General features: G+C 48.2%; 1 protein-coding gene across 1 annotated transcript; it reads right to left on the reverse strand.

Annotated features, from left to right (window-relative positions):
• Window positions 1-5598: 5598 nt before the first annotated feature.
• LOC130248359 (uncharacterized) lies at window positions 5599-14556 on the reverse strand. The gene is made up of 2 exons (XM_056482068.1): window positions 14270-14556; window positions 5599-6223 (listed from the first exon to the last, which is right to left on the reverse strand). The coding sequence occupies exons 1-2, from the start codon at window positions 14554-14556 to the stop codon at window positions 5650-5652; spliced, it is 861 nt and encodes a 286-aa protein (XP_056338043.1). The 3' UTR covers window positions 5599-5649.
• Between the last annotated feature and the right edge of the window lie 6274 nt (window positions 14557-20830).

The raw sequence follows: 20830 nt of genomic DNA on the forward strand, positions 1-20830 counted from the left end.
GGTGGGAGGATTTCAGTGAAGGGCTCTTGCTCCCCTGCAAGGCAAATGCAGAGGGACACTCAGCTTGGACACAGCTGGGCATGGCCTGGAGGCTTTTTGTGCAGAAGCAGAGAGCTGGCAGAGGAGGGGATTATGAGGGAGCAGGAAAGGAGTAATTTCTGTCCTGCTGGATATGGAAAATTCATGAGGGCAATATGTGTGAAACCTAAACCAGGGTTTAGGTGCCCAGAGGAGGAGGCAGCAGTGGGAGAAATCACTCTGGGTGAGGAAGGAGCCAAAGGCACCACGACTGCAATCATCTATCACAGCAAAGTTATCTTGCAACTGAGGCACAGCCCTGGCACAAGGTCACCTTTCCCCACCTCCCTCCTGCTCTGGGCACCTCCCCACAGCAGACACCTGCAGCTGGGCACGGACTCTGCTCAGCCCCCTGCAATGCTGAGCTGGGCTTTCATCTCGTGGGGCATTGGGCAGGGCAAGAACAGCAGTGCTGCACTTCCTACATGTCTCTGGCCCCATCCAGCTTCACACAGACACACAGCCCCTCCAGTCACAGCCAATCCTGAACCCAAATGATGCACTTGGGGTCCTGCCTCTCAGCTGACATTGGGCAATGGCTGTCCTGCTGCTCACCTTGCATTTCCACGTTATCCAACCCCAGACTCTGAACTTGCAGACACATGGAGAGAGAAAATGAGGGGCCAAGCAGATGGTAGCAGCAAGCACAGGGGATAACAGATAACACCTCTATCTTATCAGCACAATGGCTGCTGCAATGCAAGCACTGAGGGGGGGCAGCTCATCCTGTGTGTGCTTGGGATTCCTGCTGCTGCCCATCTTCAGCTTTGACAATGGATTTTCCTGTTCTGTCAAAGGCAGCATAACAGAAATTTCTCAGACAGCCAGCTGTCCCATTTTGTCTTTCTCAGTGCTGACACTATTCTCAGCAGTCAGTAAGATCATTCCTTTATGAGAAAACTGCTGAAAAGCCCCCTGGCATTCTAGCAATCAAGCCAGGGGCTTTGTCTCCTTACAGAGGCAGCACAGGTTTGGGATAGCAGGGATGCTCCCATTTGCATGGCCAGACACTCAGTGCAATGATTTATTATCATCAGCACTTGGAATAAGGCAAGTAGGACAGGCAGTTCAAAGGGTTCCTGGGAGAGAAAGCTGCCACAGCCCCTAAAGCACAAAGCTCACCTTTGGCTGGGAAGGGGCTGAGCTGAGGGATGCTAAAGGCTTGACAAGTCACCTTGCACATTTGCTCTTTTCTTATCCTTCTCCCTGATCCTCATCTCTCCATTTCCATTGCATTCAGCATGGAGAGATACACAGAACCCTGCTCTGACCCAAGACATCTGCTCCTTTTTCCCTTTTCAAGCCCTGCACCAGGAACATGGTGACCAATGAGCTGGAAACGGAGACCATGATCCACAGGTGGTGACTTAGAGTACTCTGCAGATCGCAGCTCTATCTGCCCAAATCAAGCTGAGACGTGTCTGAGACATCCTTTCAGGTTACCCACTCTGTGAGATTAAAATTTCTCTAACTAAATTAAAATCTATTTTAATATATTGATAGATAAAAACCTACAATGACAAAGAGCAGCACAGAATTCTTCTTGCAGCCCCAAACTGGCGGAGAACTATCAAATGTCTCTATTGCAATTTCAGACTGGCTGAGTTTTATATAATCTGCAGGCAGACAGAGTTGTTTGATTTCCCAAACAGGTTTGAAAGTGAATTTTCTAGTTCAATCACATGTGCTTCTCTTGTAACCTCTTGCAAAGTCATGGGTGGAGTTTTGGTGCTCAGTAAAATCACCCACCCCTTCTAATTCAATGGTTTGATGTCAATTTTCAGGTGAGCTGGCTTGAATTTCTTTCCCAAATCCTTCCTACTCTCCTTGCCCTCCTGATTGACAGAGAATACTGTCAAGTGTGCAAAATGCAGTGCATAGATGAACTCTGATTGCTCCTTCGAGCTCAGCAACTCCAGTCTAGGCTTTACCTATATATTTATTGCAAAGATCAGGAAAGAATTGAATATTGGAGTGAATGGAGAGGAAGGAGCAGCAGCTTACCTTGAAGCAGAGCCTCAGAAGAGGCAGATGAAGAGTTCCTTCAGTCTTCTCCCTGGAGAAAGGACAGTTTGAATCCTCAGCACTGCCACTGCAATATATACCCAGTCACAAATTTGCCCCTTCTTATAACGAGGGAATTCCACAGAAAAGAGAAGTATTCTTTTTTTATTTAGGGGAGTTCATTAATACCCACCATGAAATAGGTTGACAGTTGTTTGTAATAGTTTCCTCAGCATTTCTATGAAATTTGCTGACTTGCAGCATGGTATGTCAGCATCAGTTATCAGGGTCTGGTGACTTCCTTGATCATTTCATCAATCCCACCAGCTGCAGCTGCTGCTGCTCCAGCACCTCCATGTGTTTCTGTTCCCAACAGAACATCTCTGGTGACATGAGGTGGACTGGCCTGTCTCTGAGGACACTCAGACACTCACAGGCTGCTCTTGTGCAGCCTCACATAACATCATTCCTATGGCCAGGCAACAAATATTCTCTTGCCTGATGGCCATGGCTTTGTAACAGCTTCATCCCAGCAGCCTGGGAAGGAGAAGGCTCTGGGGATAGCTCAGAGCTCCTGCCAGGGCTTTAGGAGTCTACAGGAGAGCTGGAGACAGACTTTGGACAAGGGCAGGCAGTTGAGAGATGTGCTGGGTTCAGAGTTAATTTTCTTGACAGTGGCAGGTATGGGGCTGTGTTTTTGGAGTTCTGCTGCACACAGAGTTGATAACACAGAGATGTTTTTTGTTATTGCTGAGCAGATCTTTTACAGAGCCAAGGCCTTTTCTGCTGTTTGTTCTATTAGGCTGGCCATGAGGCTGGAGGGACTTGGGATGTTGTGAGGAGACAGAGCCAGGACAGGTGACCCTGACTGACCTGAGGGATCTTCCAGACCAGGTGACATCATGCTGAGTATATAAAGTGAGGGGAAGAAGGAAGAAGGAGGGCACAATTGCAGTGGTGGGTTTTGTCTTCCCAGGTAACTGTCAGGTGGGATGGGGCCCTGCTCTCCTGGAGGTGGCTGAAAACATTCCTGTCCATGGGAAATGGGCAAAGAATTCCTTGAATGTGCTTTGATTGTGTGCACAGCTTTTGCTTTCCCTCTTACACTGTCTTAATCTCCACCCATGAGTTTTCCATCTTTTATCCTTCCAGTTCTCTCCCTGATCCCGGTGTCTGGAGAGTGATGGAGCAGCTGTGGGGGGTGTGGCTGCTGGCTGGGGAAAAACAAGATATTAGGACAAGGTGGAATGGGTTGAAGTGGACTGAATGTAGGTATAGATTGGATATTAGGAAGATATTTGGTACTGTGGGATTGATGAAGCCCCAAGAGATGTTGCCCACAAAAGCTGAGACTGCCCCATCCTGGAAGTGTCCATGGCCACGTTTGCTGGGGTTTGGAGCAACCTGGGATAGAGGAAGGGGTCCCTGTCCATGAGAGAGCATGGAACTAGCTCGTGCTTTATGTCTTGTCTAACCCAAAATATTCTGTAATTCAATGATCATTCATTCACTCAAACTAAATTGGACTCATTTCCGTCCATTTCTAAAAGTCCAGGAATAAGAGAATGATGAGTTGGTTGTTACGAGCAGAACTATGCAGAAAAGTGTGTTAGACTGAAGTTCTTTTAAGCAAACTGGTTGAGTCATGTGGTTCCTTTTGTCTCTGTTAACCTGGGACTGATATCTTAAACAAAGAAGGGTTTAGCCAGAATGAGGGAGGAGGCCAAGAAGAAGCAGATGTGGCAGAGCTGGGGCAAATTCCTCCTTTCTGATGAGGCCCAACTGACATAACAAAGCAGGGCCCAACAGTGGTGACATCATTAGAAGGGGCCATAAAGCATCAGAGACCCCCAGAGTGTCCCCCAACTCCACATGACACAGGGTCAACCCTCCCAGTTAATGTGGGGCAATCCCACATGAGTCTGAAGGCACAGAATCCTTTCAACTCTTTGTTGCACAGGCCCCCACCCCTAAAGGATCAAGACTGAGGAGCTCAAAGTTGCAATTCTTGTTGCTGGAGCCATGGGGGTATCTTGTATGAGCTGTTGGCACCCTGGCCCACTTTGTTCATGCCCATTCACAGTTGAATAACTGGTGTCTGATGCTGACATTTGTGTGAGTACAATGGCATCCTCAGATTGCACTTGGACCCCCAATGTCTTGCAAGGGTGCTCTGGGCACTGTGACATCACTGGTGGTTGTAGAAATTTCAGTGAGAAGCAACTGTGGTTTATGTAAGACAAGACTCTGCAATCCAGCACTGCAGCAAATGAGTTTTATTGTAAGCTCTTGTACACTAAATGATGTGGCACCCAATGATCTTTTACAACCATTGAATACATTTCCCCAAATCAATTTCCCATAATGCTGCAGAAAAGCTTCAGAAGCAGAGCAGAGAATGCAGGTATCCAGTGAGAGCCTCACAGGAATTTAGCTTTGGCTGCTCTAATCTTTCTATGTATCTGATGCCAAAGGCTGCCTGTCTGATACAACAGGTGCTGCTCTCAAGGTGCACTTTCAAAAGCAAGCAAACAAAAGCATGTCCCAGGATCACATAATCACTGAATTGTTGAGTTTTGCAGGGACTTCTCAAGATCTTCTAGTCCACACTCCAGGCTCAAGCAGGATGAGCTGGAGCAGGTTGTCCACGATCATTGTTGGGCTTTGGGTATGTGCAGACATGGAGATGTCCAGACAAGGTGTCTGGGCAGCCTGAGGTGCCCTGGTGCCTTGGCCTTGCTAAGGAGGTGAGGGACAAGTCAGCTGCACACTGTCAGGGACAGCTAAGGAGGAGAGGACTCGTCCCTGAGAGCTCTCTCCTGAGATGGGCAGCAAAGCAAAGCAGCTGGAGGCTCTGCCCACGGCTCTGTGCCTTTGGGCAGAGCAGGAGGTGCCCTGAGGGACAGAGCTGGAAACACACAGAGAAGGAAGCAGCACAGAAGCTGCACAGGACATTTGTCCCCCTCTGCTGTGCTGTGCTGTGCTGTGCTGAGAGCCCAGCTGCAGTGCTGCCTCCAGCTCTGGGGCCCAGAGCACTAGAAGGATACAAAGCTGTTGGAGTGGAGTCCAGTGCAGGCCATGAAGGTGCTCTGAGGGCTGGAGCACGTCTGCTCTGGAGAGAGGCTGAGAGAGCTGGGCATGTTCAGCCTGGAGAAGACTCCAGAGAGTGCAGTACCTACAGGATGTCTAAGAGGGCTGGAGAGGGTCTTTGGACAAGGGTATGGAGTGACATCACAAGAGGGAATGGTTTCCCACTGATGGAGGGCAGGGTTAGATGAGATATTCTAAAGAAGTAAATTCCTGGAAGCAGGCTGTGCTATGAGCAAAAGTTACCCTGAGCTGTTTTGACTGCCCCATCCCTGGAAGCATTGAAGTTCAGGCTGGGGAGGGCTTGGAACAAGCTGGGGTAGTGGAAGGTGTCCCTGCCCATGGCAGGCAGGTCAAAATGAGATGACCTTGGAGGCTTTAATGTCCCATCAAAACAAACCCATTCAGTGATTCAGTGATTCAGTGATTCTGTGACATGTGGGAAAATCTCCTGAGCCTTTTCCATCAAGGATGTGAGGCTTATTGCCGGGGACAGGCATTGTTGAACAGAGTAACATCTTTCCCCCCATAGAGCTCAGACAATTTCCTTTCCAGCCTCCCCAGGTTGAGATTCGTCACCTGGTCATTACCTCTCTCGTTCTTAGCAATGGCCCCCCAAGCCCTAGTGGGATTTGTACCCACCAGGCAGCAGGCAGCTGACCAGATGTGGCTGGGTATATTAACCCTCCCATTGGTGACGTTTGTGTTCCCAGGTACAGCACCTGTGATGACATAAGTGGTATTACAGCCATTGGTCTTGTTGCGCATTGTTGTGTCCTCGTACTCTCTCCAGGCACCCTGGTTGAGTGTGCTGTACTGGGGCACTATGTTGGTGAGGGTGAAGGTAGCCCACGTGCTGTTCTGGTCATGAAGGTGGCTACTGGGACACAAGTGACCACGGTCCACAGGCATCACGGCACTGCTGTAGTCATTGTCAACAGCCTGATTCTTGCCAATATTCGCTGAATGGATGGACGACTCCTCAGCCATTTCCCTGCCAAAACTTTTTTTGTCAATCAGCTTGGCAGGGGAAGAAGAGGAAAAGGTGTCAGTACTGAGGATGCATAAAATGAAACAGATTATGCTGGAGCAGATGTCTCTGGTTGTCAAAATCACATTTTTTGTCATCTCACTGTAGGAAAATGGATGAATCAGAGAGAAATCATAGACATTCCCCTCCTGCATGAACACAAAAGCTTTATAGAGAAAGCAGCTCAGAATGTGACTGCTCTCATTTTGACTTGTGACCTTTGTCATCCAGCCTGAAGCCTGTGCTGGGAGCATGGGTAGATGCATGAGGCAAGGAGCATTTCCCACTCCTAGGATTGAAAGGTGACTTTGGTGAGACACCTTCCCTGCCAAATCTGTTTCCCTTTCCTCCTGTCTCCACAGCCCAAATCATCCCAGGGCTCTCTCTGGATCCCCTCATGCCACACTGTGATTCTGGGATTCTGTGATTTTGTCTGTGGTTGCTACAGGTGTAGCCCAGTCCTGGAACACCAGAGGTTGCCTCCTCTAAGCCCATACCCAGGGAGATGTGACAGGACATCAGTCCTTGAGCTGAGGTTTCCCTGGTAGTGCTGCAGTTTGTTCAAGGATGAACATTTTTGCTTAGGAAGCGAAAAGATCACAATGCAAATGGACTCTGTTAAAGCAGAGCTAAGAATGTTTCTGAGACCTGATCTGGGCCAGGGAGCATTTTCTGCAACATCACTCAAAAGAAGTTACAAATGATCAGCCTCTAAGAGGAGCCTTTGATCTTAAAATAGTGCTGGGGAAATTTTGGCAGTACTCCAAAAAGGCCTTTGGAGTAAGTTAACAAAATCAAAGATTTTCCAGGTATCCTGTATCAATGGTCTAGAAAGATAAGGCCAGTGATGGGTTTGGAACATGCTGGCCAGGTGGAAAGTGGCCTGGCCCATGCAGTGGATTTGGATTGAGATGATCTTTAAGGTTCCTTCCACCACAAACCACTCTATGATTCTACAAAATGACAGAAGTTTTTATTCCTCGCTAATGTGGAAGCTGCTGTCTACAATGGCAGATTAATTATTTATGTTCCTGTCAGTAACAAGTGCAAATGGTTATTTTTTTCCATAACTTCAACAGGTGGTTTTTCATCTGTAGGAACATATATTTAGCCTTCCTCTGGAACGGGACATTATGATCATCCACATTTTCATTTGAAATTATCCCCCTACAATGTCCATAACAAAGGTCCTGAATTTGCTGCCTTTCTATTACTTAATTGGCCTGACCTGTCTTCCTGGAGTTCTGAAGGACATTTGGGAGGGTTCCAAAGCTTGGAGTTCATTCTGTCTGCTGGATCCTTCTGGAGCAAGCCTGAGCCAAAGGTGCTCAGGGGTCACTGCCCATGCATGGAGATCACACCCTTCTGACTGCACTGACACTGATGCTCCTCACTTTTCACTGCCTCAAACATCACTCCAGAAATCCCTCCACACTTAAGCTGACCCTCTCATCTCCAGTGCCTTTTCCCCCAAGGCTTTGTCCCTGGATCATCTCATCCCCACCTGAGTTTCTCCTCACGTCTCTCCCACCCCTCACAAAGCCTGTTTGACTCTTCCCTGGGAGCAGATGAGCTCTGTCAGGGATGCAGAACAGCTCAGGGCAAAGTGGGGATCAGATGCCAGCAGGACTGTTGGTCCCTCGAGTTTAGCCTCTCTTGGGTGCCTTTTCCCCATCACTTAGTTCCCCACCCACAGCAGGGCAGAGGGTGGAGAATTATTTGACTTTGCAATGTAATGCAAATTGATTGGATTTGCTGTTGCTGTCAGGTCAAGGCAGAAACCTGGGCACCTTAGGGATATGATTCATCTCATCCTCCTGCTGATATCTCAGATGCATAAGAGGAGCCATGTGGTGCAGGTGTTTGAAGTAAAAGGAAAAAATTCCCACCCAGTGTGTCCATTTGTATGTGTGTAGTGGTGTGGTAGGAAATAGAAGTGGTAATTTAAATACTGTTCGTCATTTCTGAGTGAGTGGAGAGTGATGTGCTGTAAGAGAGACACTCACCTGGGGCTCAATAAACCATGAGTCATATCTCTCTCCATTTCCAGGATTATAGATATAAGCAGAGTACACTGGAATTCTCCGTGTCTGGTCATACAGGGTTGCAAAGTGATATTTGTTACTTAAGCGCTGGCAGATCCTGGCTGCATTTGTTGGACGCAGGGTGTCACTTGGGAGGGTCTTTTCATAGAAAAACTTAGTACATGCAGTTGTAAAGGATGTCACCACCTCGCTGTGTCCCAGGCAGAGGCAGCTCGCCAACACCTGCAGCAGCAGCAGCCCCAGCATGGTGGGAGGATTTCAGTGAAGGGCTCTTGCTCCCCTGCAAGGCAAATGCAGAGGGACATTCAGCTTGGACACAGCTGGGCATGGCCTGGAGGCTTTTTTGGCAGAGGAGGGGATTATGAGGGAGCAGGAAAGGAGTAATTTCTGTCTGATGGATATGGAAAATTCACGAGAGGAATAAGGGTGAAACCTAAACCAGGGTTTAGGTGCCCAGAGGAGGAGGCAGCAGTGGGAGAAGTCAGCCTGGGTGAGGAAGGAGCCAAAGGCACCACGACTGCAATCATCTATCACAGCAAAGACATCTTGCAACTGAGGCACAGCCCTGGCACAAGGTCACCTTTCCCCACCTCCCTCCTGCTCTGGGCACCTCCCCACAGCAGACACCTGCAGCTGGGCACGGACTCTGCTCAGCCCCCTGCAATGCTGAGCTGGGCTTTCATCTCACGGGGCATTGGGCAGGGCAAGAACAGCAGTGCTGCACTTCCTGCATGTCTCTGGCCCCATCCAGCTTCTCACAGACACACAGCCCCTCCAGTCACAGCCAATCCTGAACCCAAATGATGCACTTGGGGTCCTGCCTCTCAGCTGACATTGGGCAATGGCTGTCCTGCTGCTCACCTTGCATTTCCCTGTTATCCAGACTCTGAACTTGCAGACACATGGAGAGAGAAAATGAAGGGCCAAGCAGATGGTAGCAGCAAGCACAGGGGATAACAGATAACACCTCTATCTTATCAGCACAATGGCTGCTGCAGTGCAAGCACTGAGGGGGAGCAGCTCATCCTGTGTGTGCTTGGGATTCCTGCTGCTGCCCATCTTCAGCTTTGATGAGAGATTTTTCCTGTTCTGTCAAAGGCAGCATAACAGAAATTTCTCAGACAGCCAGCTGTCCCATTTTGTCTTTCTCAGTGCTGACACTATTCTCAGCAGTCAGTAAGATCATTCCTTTATGAGAAAACTGCTGAAAAGCTCCCTGGTATTCTAGCAATCAAGCCAGGGGCTGTGTCTCCTTACAGAGGCAGCACAGGTTTGGGATAACAGGGATGCTCCCATTTGCATGGCCAGACACTCAGTGCAGTGATTTATTATCATCAGCACTTGGAATAAGGCAGGTAGGACAGGCAGTTCAAAGGGTTCCTGGGAGAGAAAGCTGCCACAGCCCCTAAAGCACAAAGCTCACCTTTGGCTGGGAAGGGTCTGAGCTGAGGGATGCTAAAGGCTTGACAAGTCACCTTGCACATTTGCTCTTTTCTTATCCTTCTCCCTGACCCTCATATCTCCATTTCCATTGCATTCAGCAGGGAGAGATACACAGAACCCTGCTCTGACCCAAGACATCTGCTCCTTTTTCTCTTTTCAAGGCCTGCACCAGAAACATGGTGACCAATGAGCTGGAAACGGAGACCATGATCCACAGGTGGTGACTTAGAGTACTCTGCAGATCGCAGCTCTATCTGCCCAAATCAAGCTGAGACGTGTCTGAGACATCCTTTCAGGTTACCCACTCTGTGAGATTAAAATTTCTCTAACTAAATTAAAATCTATTTTAATATATTGATAGATAAAAACCTACAATGACAAAGAGCAGCACAGAATTCTTCTTGCAGCCCCAAACTGGCGGAGAACTATCAAATGTCTCTATTGCAATTTCAGACTGGCTGAGTTTTATATAATCTGCAGGCAGACAGAGTTGTTTGATTTCCCAAACAGGTTTGAAAGTGAATTTTCTAGTTCAATCACATGTGCTTCTCTTGTAACCTCTTGCAAAGTCATGGGTGGAGTTTTGGTGCTCAGTAAAATCACCCACCCCTTCTAATTCAATGGTTTGATGTCAATTTTCAGGTGAGCTGGCTTGAATTTCTTTCCCAAATCCTTCCTACTCTCCTTGCCCTCCTGATTGACAGAGAATACTGTCAAGTGTGCAAAATGCAGTGCATAGATGAACTCTGATTGCTCCTTCGAGCTCAGCAACTCCAGTCTAGGCTTTACCTATATATTTATTGCAAAGATCAGGAAAGAATTGAATATTGGAGTGAATGGAGAGGAAGGAGCAGCAGCTTACCTTGAAGCAGAGCCTCAGAAGAGGCAGATGAAGAGTTCCTTCAGTCTTCTCCCTGGAGAAAGGACAGTTTGAATCCTCAGCACTGCCACTGCAATATATACCCAGTCACAAATTTGCCCCTTCTTATAACGAGGGAATTCCACAGAAAAGAGAAGTATTCTTTTTTTATTTAGGGGAGTTCGTTAATACCCACCATGAAATAGGTTGACAGTTGTTTGTAATAGTTTCCTCAGCATTTCTATGAAATTTGCTGACTTGCAGCATGGTATGTCAGCATCAGTTATCAGGGTCTGGTGACTTCCTTGATCATTTCATCAATCCCACCAGCTGCAGCTGCTGCTGCTCCAGCACCTCCATGTGTTTCTGTTCCCAACAGAACATCTCTGGTGACATGAGGTGGACTGGCCTGTCTCTGAGGACACTCAGACACTCACAGGCTGCTCTTGTGCAGCCTCACATAACATCATTCCTATGGCCAGGCAACAAATATTCTCTTGCCTGATGGCCATGGCTTTGTAACAGCTTCATCCCAGCAGCCTGGGAAGGAGAAGGCTCTGGGGATAGCTCAGAGCTCCTGCCAGGGCTTTAGGAGTCTACAGGAGAGCTGGAGACAGACTTTGGACAAGGGCAGGCAGTTGAGAGATGTGCTGGGTTCAGAGTTAAGTTTCCTTGACAGTGGCAGGTATGGGACTGCTTGCACACAGAGTTGATAACACAGAGATGTTTTTTGTTATTGCTGAGCAGATCTTTTACAGAGCCAAGGCCTTTTCTGCTGTTTGTTCTATTAGGCTGGCCATGAGGCTGTAGGGACTTGGGATGTTGTGAGGAGACAGAGCCAGGACAGGTGACCCTGAGTGACCTGAGGGATCTTCCAGACCAGGTGACATCATGCTGAGTATATCAAGTGAGGGGAAGAAGGAAGAAGGAGGGCACAATTGCAGTGGTGGGTTTTGTCTTCCCAGGTAACTGTCAGGTGGGATGGGGCCCTGCTCTCCTGGAGGTGGCTGAACACCTTTCTGTCCATGGGAAATGGGCAAAGAATTCCTTGAATGTGCTTTGATTGTGTGCACAGCTTTTGCTTTCCCTCTTACACTGTCTTAATCTCCACCCATGAGTTTTCCAGCTTTTATCCTTCCAGTTCTCTCCCTGATCCCAGTGTCTGGGGAGTGATGGAGCAGCTGTGGTGGGGTGTGGCTGCTGGCTGGGGGAAAAACAAGATATTAGGACAAGGTGGAATGGGTTGAAGTGGACTGAATGTAGGTATAGATTGGATATTAGGAAGATATTTGGTACTGTGGGATTGATGAAGCCCCAAGAGATGTTGCCCACAAAAGCTGAGACTGCCCCATCCTGGAAGTGTCCATGGCCACGTTTGCTGGGGTTTGGAGCAACCTGGGATAGAGGAAGGGGTCCCTGTCCATGAGAGAGCATGGAACTAGCTGGTGCTTTATGTCTTGTCTAACCCAAAATATTCTGTAATTCAATGATCATTCATTCACTCAAACTAAATTGGACTCATTTCCGTCCATTTCTAAAAGTCCAGGAATAAGAGAATGATGAGTTGGTTGTTACGAGCAGAACTATGCAGAAAAGTGTGTTAGACTGAAGTTCTTTTTAAGCAAACTGGTTGAGTCATGTGGTTCCTTTTGTCTCTGTTAACCTGGGACTGATATCTTAAACAAAGAAGGGTTTAGCCAGAATGAGGGAGGAGGCCAAGAAGAAGCAGATGTGGCAGAGCTGGGGCAAATTCCTCCTTTCTGATGAGGCCCAACTGACATAACAAAGCAGGGCCCAACAGTGGTGACATCATTAGAAGGGGCCATAAAGCATCAGAGACCCCCAGAGTGTCCCCCAACTCCACATGACACAGGGTCAACCCTCCCAGTTAATGTGGGGCAATCCCACATGAGTCTGAAGGCACAGAATCCTTTCAACTCTTTGTTGCACAGGCCCCCACCCCTAAAGGATCAAGACTGAGGAGCTCAAAGTTGCAATTCTTGTTGCTGGAGCCATGGGGGTATCTTGTATGAGCTGTTGGCACCCTGGCCCACTTTGTTCATGCCCATTCACAGTTGAATAACTGGTGTCTGATGCTGACATTTGTGTGAGTACAATGGCATCCTCAGATTGCACTTGGACCCCCAATGTCTTGCAAGGGTGCTCTGGGCACTGTGACATCACTGGTGGTTGTAGAAATTTCAGTGAGAAGCAACTGTGGTTTATGTAAGACAAGACTCTGCAATCCAGCACTGCAGCAAATGAGCTTTTATTGTAAGCTCTTGTACACTAAATGATGTGGCACCCAATGATCTTTTACAACCATTGAATACATTTCCCCAAATCAATTTCCCATAATGCTGCAGAAAAGCTTCAGAAGCAGAGCAGAGAATGCAGGTATCCAGTGAGAGCATCACAGGAATTTAGCTTTGGCTGCTCTAATCTTTCTATGTATCTGATGCCAAAGGCTGCCTGTCTGATACAACAGGTGCTGCTCTCAAGGTGCACTTTCAAAAGCAAGCAAACAAAAGCATGTCCCAGGATCACATAATCACTGAATTGTTGAGTTTTGCAGGGACTTCTCAAGATCTTCTAGTCCACACTCCAGGCTCAAGCAGGATGAGCTGGAGCAGGTTGTCCACGATCATTGTTGGGCTTTGGGTATGTGCAGACATGGAGATGTCCAGACAAGGTGTCTGGGCAGCCTGAGGTGCCCTGGTGCCTTGGCCTTGCTAAGGAGGTGAGGGACAAGTCAGCTGCACACTGTCAGGGACAGCTAAGGAGGAGAGGACTCGTCCCTGAGAGCTCTCTCCTGAGATGGGCAGCAAAGCAAAGCAGCTGGAGGCTCTGCCCACGGCTCTGTGCCTTTGGGCAGAGCAGGAGGTGCCCTGAGGGACAGAGCTGGAAACACACAGAGAAGGAAGCAGCACAGAAGCTGCACAGGACATTTGTCCCCCTCTGCTGCTGCTGTGCTGTGCTGTGCTGAGAGCCCAGCTGCAGTGCTGCCTCCAGCTCTGGGGCCCAGAGCACTAGAAGGATACAAAGCTGTTGGAGTGGAGTCCAGTGCAGGCCATGAAGGTGCTCTGAGGGCTGGAGCACGTCTGCTCTGGAGAGAGGCTGAGAGAGCTGGGCATGTTCAGCCTGGAGAAGACTCCAGAGAGTGCAGTACCTACAGGATGTCTAAGAGGGCTGGAGAGGGTCTTTGGACAAGGGTATGGAGTGACATCACAAGAGGGAATGGTTTCCCACTGATGGAGGGCAGGGTTAGATGAGATATTCTAAAGAAGTAAATTCCTGGAAGCAGGCTGTGCTATGAGCAAAAGTTACCCTGAGCTGTTTTGACTGCCCCATCCCTGGAAGCATTGAAGTTCAGGCTGGGGAGGGCTTGGAACAAGCTGGGGTAGTGGAAGGTGTCCCTGCCCATGGCAGGCAGGTCAAAATGAGATGACCTTGGAGGCTTTAATGTCCCATCAAAACAAACCCATTCAGTGATTCAGTGATTCAGTGATTCTGTGACATGTGGGAAAATCTCCTGAGCCTTTTCCATCAAGGATGTGAGGCTTATTGCCGGGGACAGGCATTGTTGAACAGAGTAACATCTTTCCCCCCATAGAGCTCAGACAATTTCCTTTCCAGCCTCCCCAGGTTGAGATTCGTCACCTGGTCATTACCTCTCTCGTTCTTAGCAATGGCCCCCCAAGCCCTAGTGGGATTTGTACCCACCAGGCAGCAGGCAGCTGACCAGATGTGCTGGGTATATTAACCCTCCCATTGGTCTTGTTGCGCATTGTTGTGTCCTCGTACTCTCTCCAGGCACCCTGGTTGAGTGTGCTGTACTGGGGCACTATGTTGGTGAGGGTGAAGGTAGCCCACGTGCTGTTCTGGTCATGAAGGTGGCTACTGGGACACAAGTGACCACGGTCCACAGGCATCACGGCACTGCTGTAGTCATTGTCAACAGCCTGATTCTTGCCAATATTCGCTGAATGGATGGACGACTCCTCAGCCATTTCCCTGCCAAAACTTTTTTGTCAATCAGCTTGGCAGGGGAAGAAGAGGAAAAGGTGTCAGTACTGAGGATGCATAAAATGAAACAGATTATGCTGGAGCAGATGTCTCTGGTTGTCAAAATCACATTTTTTGTCATCTCACTGTAGGAAAATGGATGAATCAGAGAGAAATCATAGACATTCCCCTCCTGCATGAACACAAAAGCTTTATAGAGAAAGCAGCTCAGAATGTGACTGCTCTCATTTTGACTTGTGACCTTTGTCATCCAGCCTGAAGCCTGTGCTGGGAGCATGGGTAGATGCATGAGGCAAGGAGCATTTCCCACTCCTAGGATTGAAAGGTGACTTTGGTGAGACACCTTCCCTGCCAAATCTGTTTCCCTTTCCTCCTGTCTCCACAGCCCAAATCATCCCAGGGCTCTCTCTGGATCCCCTCATGCCACACTGTGATTCTGGGATTCTGTGATTTTGTCTGTGGTTGCTACAGGTGTAGCCCAGTCCTGGAACACCAGAGGTTGCCTCCTCTAAGCCCATACCCAGGGAGATGTGACAGGACATCAGTCCTTGAGCTGAGGTTTCCCTGGTAGTGCTGCAGTTTGTTCAAGGATGAACATTTTTGCTTAGGAAGCGAAAAGATCACAATGCAAATGGACTCTGTTAAAGCAGAGCTAAGAATGTTTCTGAGACCTGATCTGGGCCAGGGAGCATTTTCTGCAACATCACTCAAAAGAAGTTACAAATGATCAGCCTCTAAGAGGAGCCTTTGATCTTAAAATAGTGCTGGGGAAATTTTGGCAGTACTCCAAAAAGGCCTTTGGAGTAAGTTAACAAAATCAAAGATTTTCCAGGTATCCTGTATCAATGGTCTAGAAAGATAAGGCCAGTGATGGGTTTGGAACATGCTGGCCAGGTGGAAAGTGGCCTGGCCCATGCAGTGGATTTGGATTGAGATGATCTTTAAGGTTCCTTCCACCACAAACCACTCTATGATTCTACAAAATGACAGAAGTTTTTATTCCTCGCTAATGTGGAAGCTGCTGTCTACAATGGCAGATTAATTATTTATGTTCCTGTCAGTAACAAGTGCAAATGGTTATTTTTTTCCATAACTTCAACAGGTGGTTTTTCATCTGTAGGAACATATATTTAGCCTTCCTCTGGAACGGGACATTATGATCATCCACATTTTCATTTGAAATTATCCCCCTACAATGTCCATAACAAAGGTCCTGAATTTGCTGCCTTTCTATTACTTAATTGGCCTGACCTGTCTTCCTGGAGTTCTGAAGGACATTTGGGAGGGTTCCAAAGCTTGGAGTTCATTCTGTCTGCTGGATCCTTCTGGAGCAAGCCTGAGCCAAAGGTGCTCAGGGGTCACTGCCCATGCATGGAGATCACACCCTTCTGACTGCACTGACACTGATGCTCCTCACTTTTCACTGCCTCAAACATCACTCCAGAAATCCCTCCACACTTAAGCTGACCCTCTCATCTCCAGTGCCTTTTCCCCCAAGGCTTTGTCCCTGGATCATCTCATCCCCACCTGAGTTTTCTCCTCACGTCTCTCCCACCCCTCACAAAGCCTGTTTGACTCTTCCCTGGGAGCAGATGAGCTCTGTCAGGGATGCAGAACAGCTCAGGGCAAAGTGGGGATCAGATGCCAGCAGGACTGTTGGTCCCTCGAGTTTAGCCTCTCTTGGGTGCCTTTTCCCCATCACTTAGTTCCCCACCCACAGCAGGGCAGAGGGTGGAGAATTATTTGACTTTGCAATGTAATGCAAATTGATTGGATTTGCTGTTGCTGTCAGGTCAAGGCAGAAACCTGGGCACCTTAGGGATATGATTCATCTCATCCTCCTGCTGATATCTCAGATGCATAAGAGGAGCCATGTGGTGCAGGTGTTTGAAGTAAAAGGAAAAAATTCCCACCCAGTGTGTCCATTTGTATGTGTGTAGTGGTGTGGTAGGAAATAGAAGTGGTAATTTAAATACTGTTCGTCATTTCTGAGTGAGTGGAGAGTGATGTGCTGTAAGAGAGACACTCACCTGGGGCTCAATAAACCATGAGTCATATCTCTCTCCATTTCCAGGATTATAGATATAAGCAGAGTACACTGGAATTCTCCGTGTCTGGTCATACAGGGTTGCAAAGTGATATTTGTTACTTAAGCGCTGGCAGATCCTGGCTGCATTTGTTGGACGCAGGGTGTCACTTGGGAGGGTCTTTTCATAGAAAAACTTAGTACATGCAGTTGTAAAGGATGTCACCACCTCGCTGTGTCCCAGGCAGAGGCAGCTCGCCAACACCTGCAGCAGCAGCAGCCCCAGCATGGTGGGAGGATTTCAGTGAAGGGCTCTTGCTCCCCTGCAAGGCAAATGCAGAGGGACATTCAGCTTGGACACAGCTGGGCATGGCCTGGAGGCTTTTTTGGCAGAGGAGGGGATTATGAGGGAGCAGGAAAGGAGTAATTTCTGTCTGATGGATATGGAAAATTCACGAGAGGAATAAGGGTGAAACCTAAACCAGGGTTTAGGTGCCCAGAGGAGGAGGCAGCAGTGGGAGAAGTCAGCCTGGGTGAGGAAGGAGCCAAAGGCACCACGACTGCAATCATCTATCACAGCAAAGACATCTTGCAACTGAGGCACAGCCCTGGCACAAGGTCACCTTTCCCCACCTCCCTCCTGCTCTGGGCACCTCCCCACAGCAGACACCTGCAGCTGGGCACGGACTCTGCTCAGCCCCCTGCAATGCTGAGCTGGGCTTTCATCTCACGGGGCATTGGGCAGGGCAAGAACAGCAGTGCTGCACTTCCTGCATGTCTCTGGCCCCATCCAGCTTCTCACAGACACACAGCCCCTCCAGTCACAGCCAATCCTGAACCCAAATGATGCACTTGGGGTCCTGCCTCTCAGCTGACATTGGGCAATGGCTGTCCTGCTGCTCACCTTGCATTTCCCTGTTATCCAGACTCTGAACTTGCAGACACATGGAGAGAGAAAATGAAGGGCCAAGCAGATGGTAGCAGCAAGCACAGGGGATAACACCTCTATCTTATCAGCACAATGGCTGCTGCAGTGCAAGCACTGAGGGGGAGCAGCTCATCCTGTGTGTGCTTGGGATTCCTGCTGCTGCCCATCTTCAGCTTTGATGAGAGATTTTTCCTGTTCTGTCAAAGGCAGCATAACAGAAATTTCTCAGACAGCCAGCTGTCCCATTTTGTCTTTCTCAGTGCTGACACTATTCTCAGCAGTCAGTAAGATCATTCCTTTATGAGAAAACTGCTGAAAAGCTCCCTGGTATTCTAGCAATCAAGCCAGGGGCTGTGTCTCCTTACAGAGGCAGCACAGGTTTGGGATAACAGGGATGCTCCCATTTGCATGGCCAGACACTCAGTGCAGTGATTTATTATCATCAGCACTTGGAATAAGGCAGGTAGGACAGGCAGTTCAAAGGGTTCCTGGGAGAGAAAGCTGCCACAGCCCCTAAAGCACAAAGCTCACCTTTGGCTGGGAAGGGTCTGAGCTGAGGGATGCTAAAGGCTTGACAAGTCACCTTGCACATTTGCTCTTTTCTTATCCTTCTCCCTGACCCTCATATCTCCATTTCCATTGCATTCAGCAGGGAGAGATACACAGAACCCTGCTCTGACCCAAGACATCTGCTCCTTTTTCTCTTTTCAAGGCCTGCACCAGAAACATGGTGACCAATGAGCTGGAAACGGAGACCATGATCCACAGGTGGTGACTTAGAGTACTCTGCAGATCGCAGCTCTATCTGCCCAAATCAAGCTGAGACGTGTCTGAGACATCCTTTCAGGTTACCCACTCTGTGAGATTAAAATTTCTCTAACTAAATTAAAATCTATTTTAATATATTGATAGATAAAAACCTACAATGACAAAGAGCAGCACAGAATTCTTCTTGCAGCCCCAAACTGGCGGAGAACTATCAAATGTCTCTATTGCAATTTCAGACTGGCTGAGTTTTATATAATCTGCAGGCAGACAGAGTTGTTTGATTTCCCAAACAGGTTTGAAAGTGAATTTTCTAGTTCAATCACATGTGCTTCTCTTGTAACCTCTTGCAAAGTCATGGGTGGAGTTTTGGTGCTCAGTAAAATCACCCACCCCTTCTAATTCAATGGTTTGATGTCAATTTTCAGGTGAGCTGGCTTGAATTTCTTTCCCAAATCCTTCCTACTCTCCTTGCCCTCCTGATTGACAGAGAATACTGTCAAGTGTGCAAAATGCAGTGCATAGATGAACTCTGATTGCTCCTTCGAGCTCAGCAACTCCAGTCTAGGCTTTACCTATATATTTATTGCAAAGATCAGGAAAGAATTGAATATTGGAGTGAATGGAGAGGAAGGAGCAGCAGCTTACCTTGAAGCAGAGCCTCAGAAGAGGCAGATGAAGAGTTCCTTCAGTCTTCTCCCTGGAGAAAGGACAGTTTGAATCCTCAGCACTGCCACTGCAATATATACCCAGTCACAAATTTGCCCCTTCTTATAACGAGGGAATTCCACAGAAAAGAGAAGTATTCTTTTTTTATTTAGGGGAGTTCGTTAATACCCACCATGAAATAGGTTGACAGTTGTTTGTAATAGTTTCCTCAGCATTTCTATGAAATTTGCTGACTTGCAGCATGGTATGTCAGCATCAGTTATCAGGGTCTGGTGACTTCCTTGATCATTTCATCAATCCCACCAGCTGCAGCTGCTGCTGCTCCAGCACCTCCATGTGTTTCTGTTCCCAACAGAACATCTCTGGTGACATGAGGTGGACTGGCCTGTCTCTGAGGACACTCAGACACTCACAGGCTGCTCTTGTGCAGCCTCACATAACATCATTCCTATGGCCAGGCAACAAATATTCTCTTGCCTGATGGCCATGGCTTTGTAACAGCTTCATCCCAGCAGCCTGGGAAGGAGAAGGCTCTGGGGATAGCTCAGAGCTCCTGCCAGGGCTTTAGGAGTCTACAGGAGAGCTGGAGACAGACTTTGGACAAGGGCAGGCAGTTGAGAGATGTGCTGGGTTCAGAGTTAGTTTCCTTGACAGTGGCAGGTATGGGACTGCTGCACACAGAGTTGATAACACAGAGATGTTTTTTGTTATTGCTGAGCAGATCTTTTACAGAACCAAGGCCTTTTCTGCTGTTTGTTCTATTAGGCTGGCCATGAGGCTGTAGGGACTTGGGATGTTGTGAGGAGACAGAGCCAGGACAGGTGACCCTGAGTGACCTGAGGGATCTTCCAGACCAGGTGACATCATGCTGAGTATATCAAGTGAGGGGAAGAAGGAAGAAGGAGGGCACAATTGCAGTGGTGGGTTTTGTCTTCCCAGGTAACTGTCAGGTGGGATGGGGCCCTGCTCTCCTGGAGGTGGCTGAACACCTTTCTGTCCATGGGAAATGGGCAAAGAATTCCTTGAATGTGCTTTGATTGTGTGCACAGCTTTTGCTTTCCCTCTTACACTGTCTTAATCTCCACCCATGAGTTTTCCAGCTTTTATCCTTCCAGTTCTCTCCCTGATCCCAGTGTCTGGGGAGTGATGGAGCAGCTGTGGTGGGGTGTGGCTGCTGGCTGGGGGAAAAACAAGATATTAGGACAAGGTGGAATGGGTTGAAGTGGACTGAATGTAGGTATAGATTGGATATTAGGAAGATATTTGGTACTGTGGGGTTGATGAAGCCCCAAGAGATGTTGCCCACAAAAGCTGAGACTGCCCCATCCTGGAAGTGTCCATGGCCACGTTTGCTGGGGTTTGGAGCAACCTGGGATAGAGGAAGGGGTCCCTGTCCATGAGAGAGCATGGAACTAGCTGGTGCTTTATGTCTTGTCTAACCCAAAATATTCTGTGATTCAATGATCATTCATTCACTCAAACTAAATTGGACTCATTTCCGTCCATTTCTAAAAGTCCAGGAATAAGAGAATGATGAGTTGGTTGTTACGAGCAGAACTATGCAGAAAAGTGTGTTAGACTGAAGTTTTTTTAAGCAAACTGGTTGAGTCATGTGGTTCCTTTTGTGTCTGTTAACCTGGGACTGATATCTTAAACAAAGATGGGTTTAGCCAGAATGAGGGAGGAGGCCAAGAAGAAGCAGATGTGGCAGAGCTGGGGCAAATTCCTCCTTTCTGATGAGGCCCAACTGACATAACAAAGCAGGGCCCAACAGTGGTGACATCATTGAAGGGGCCATAAAGCATCAGAGACCCCCAGAGTGTCCCCCAACTCCACAGTGCTGCATGACACAGGGTCAACCCTCCCAGGT

Source organism: Oenanthe melanoleuca, chromosome 1A (genome assembly GCF_029582105.1).
Source record: "Oenanthe melanoleuca isolate GR-GAL-2019-014 chromosome 1A, OMel1.0, whole genome shotgun sequence".
In the NCBI taxonomy this organism is placed as follows: domain Eukaryota; kingdom Metazoa; phylum Chordata; class Aves; order Passeriformes; family Muscicapidae; genus Oenanthe; species Oenanthe melanoleuca.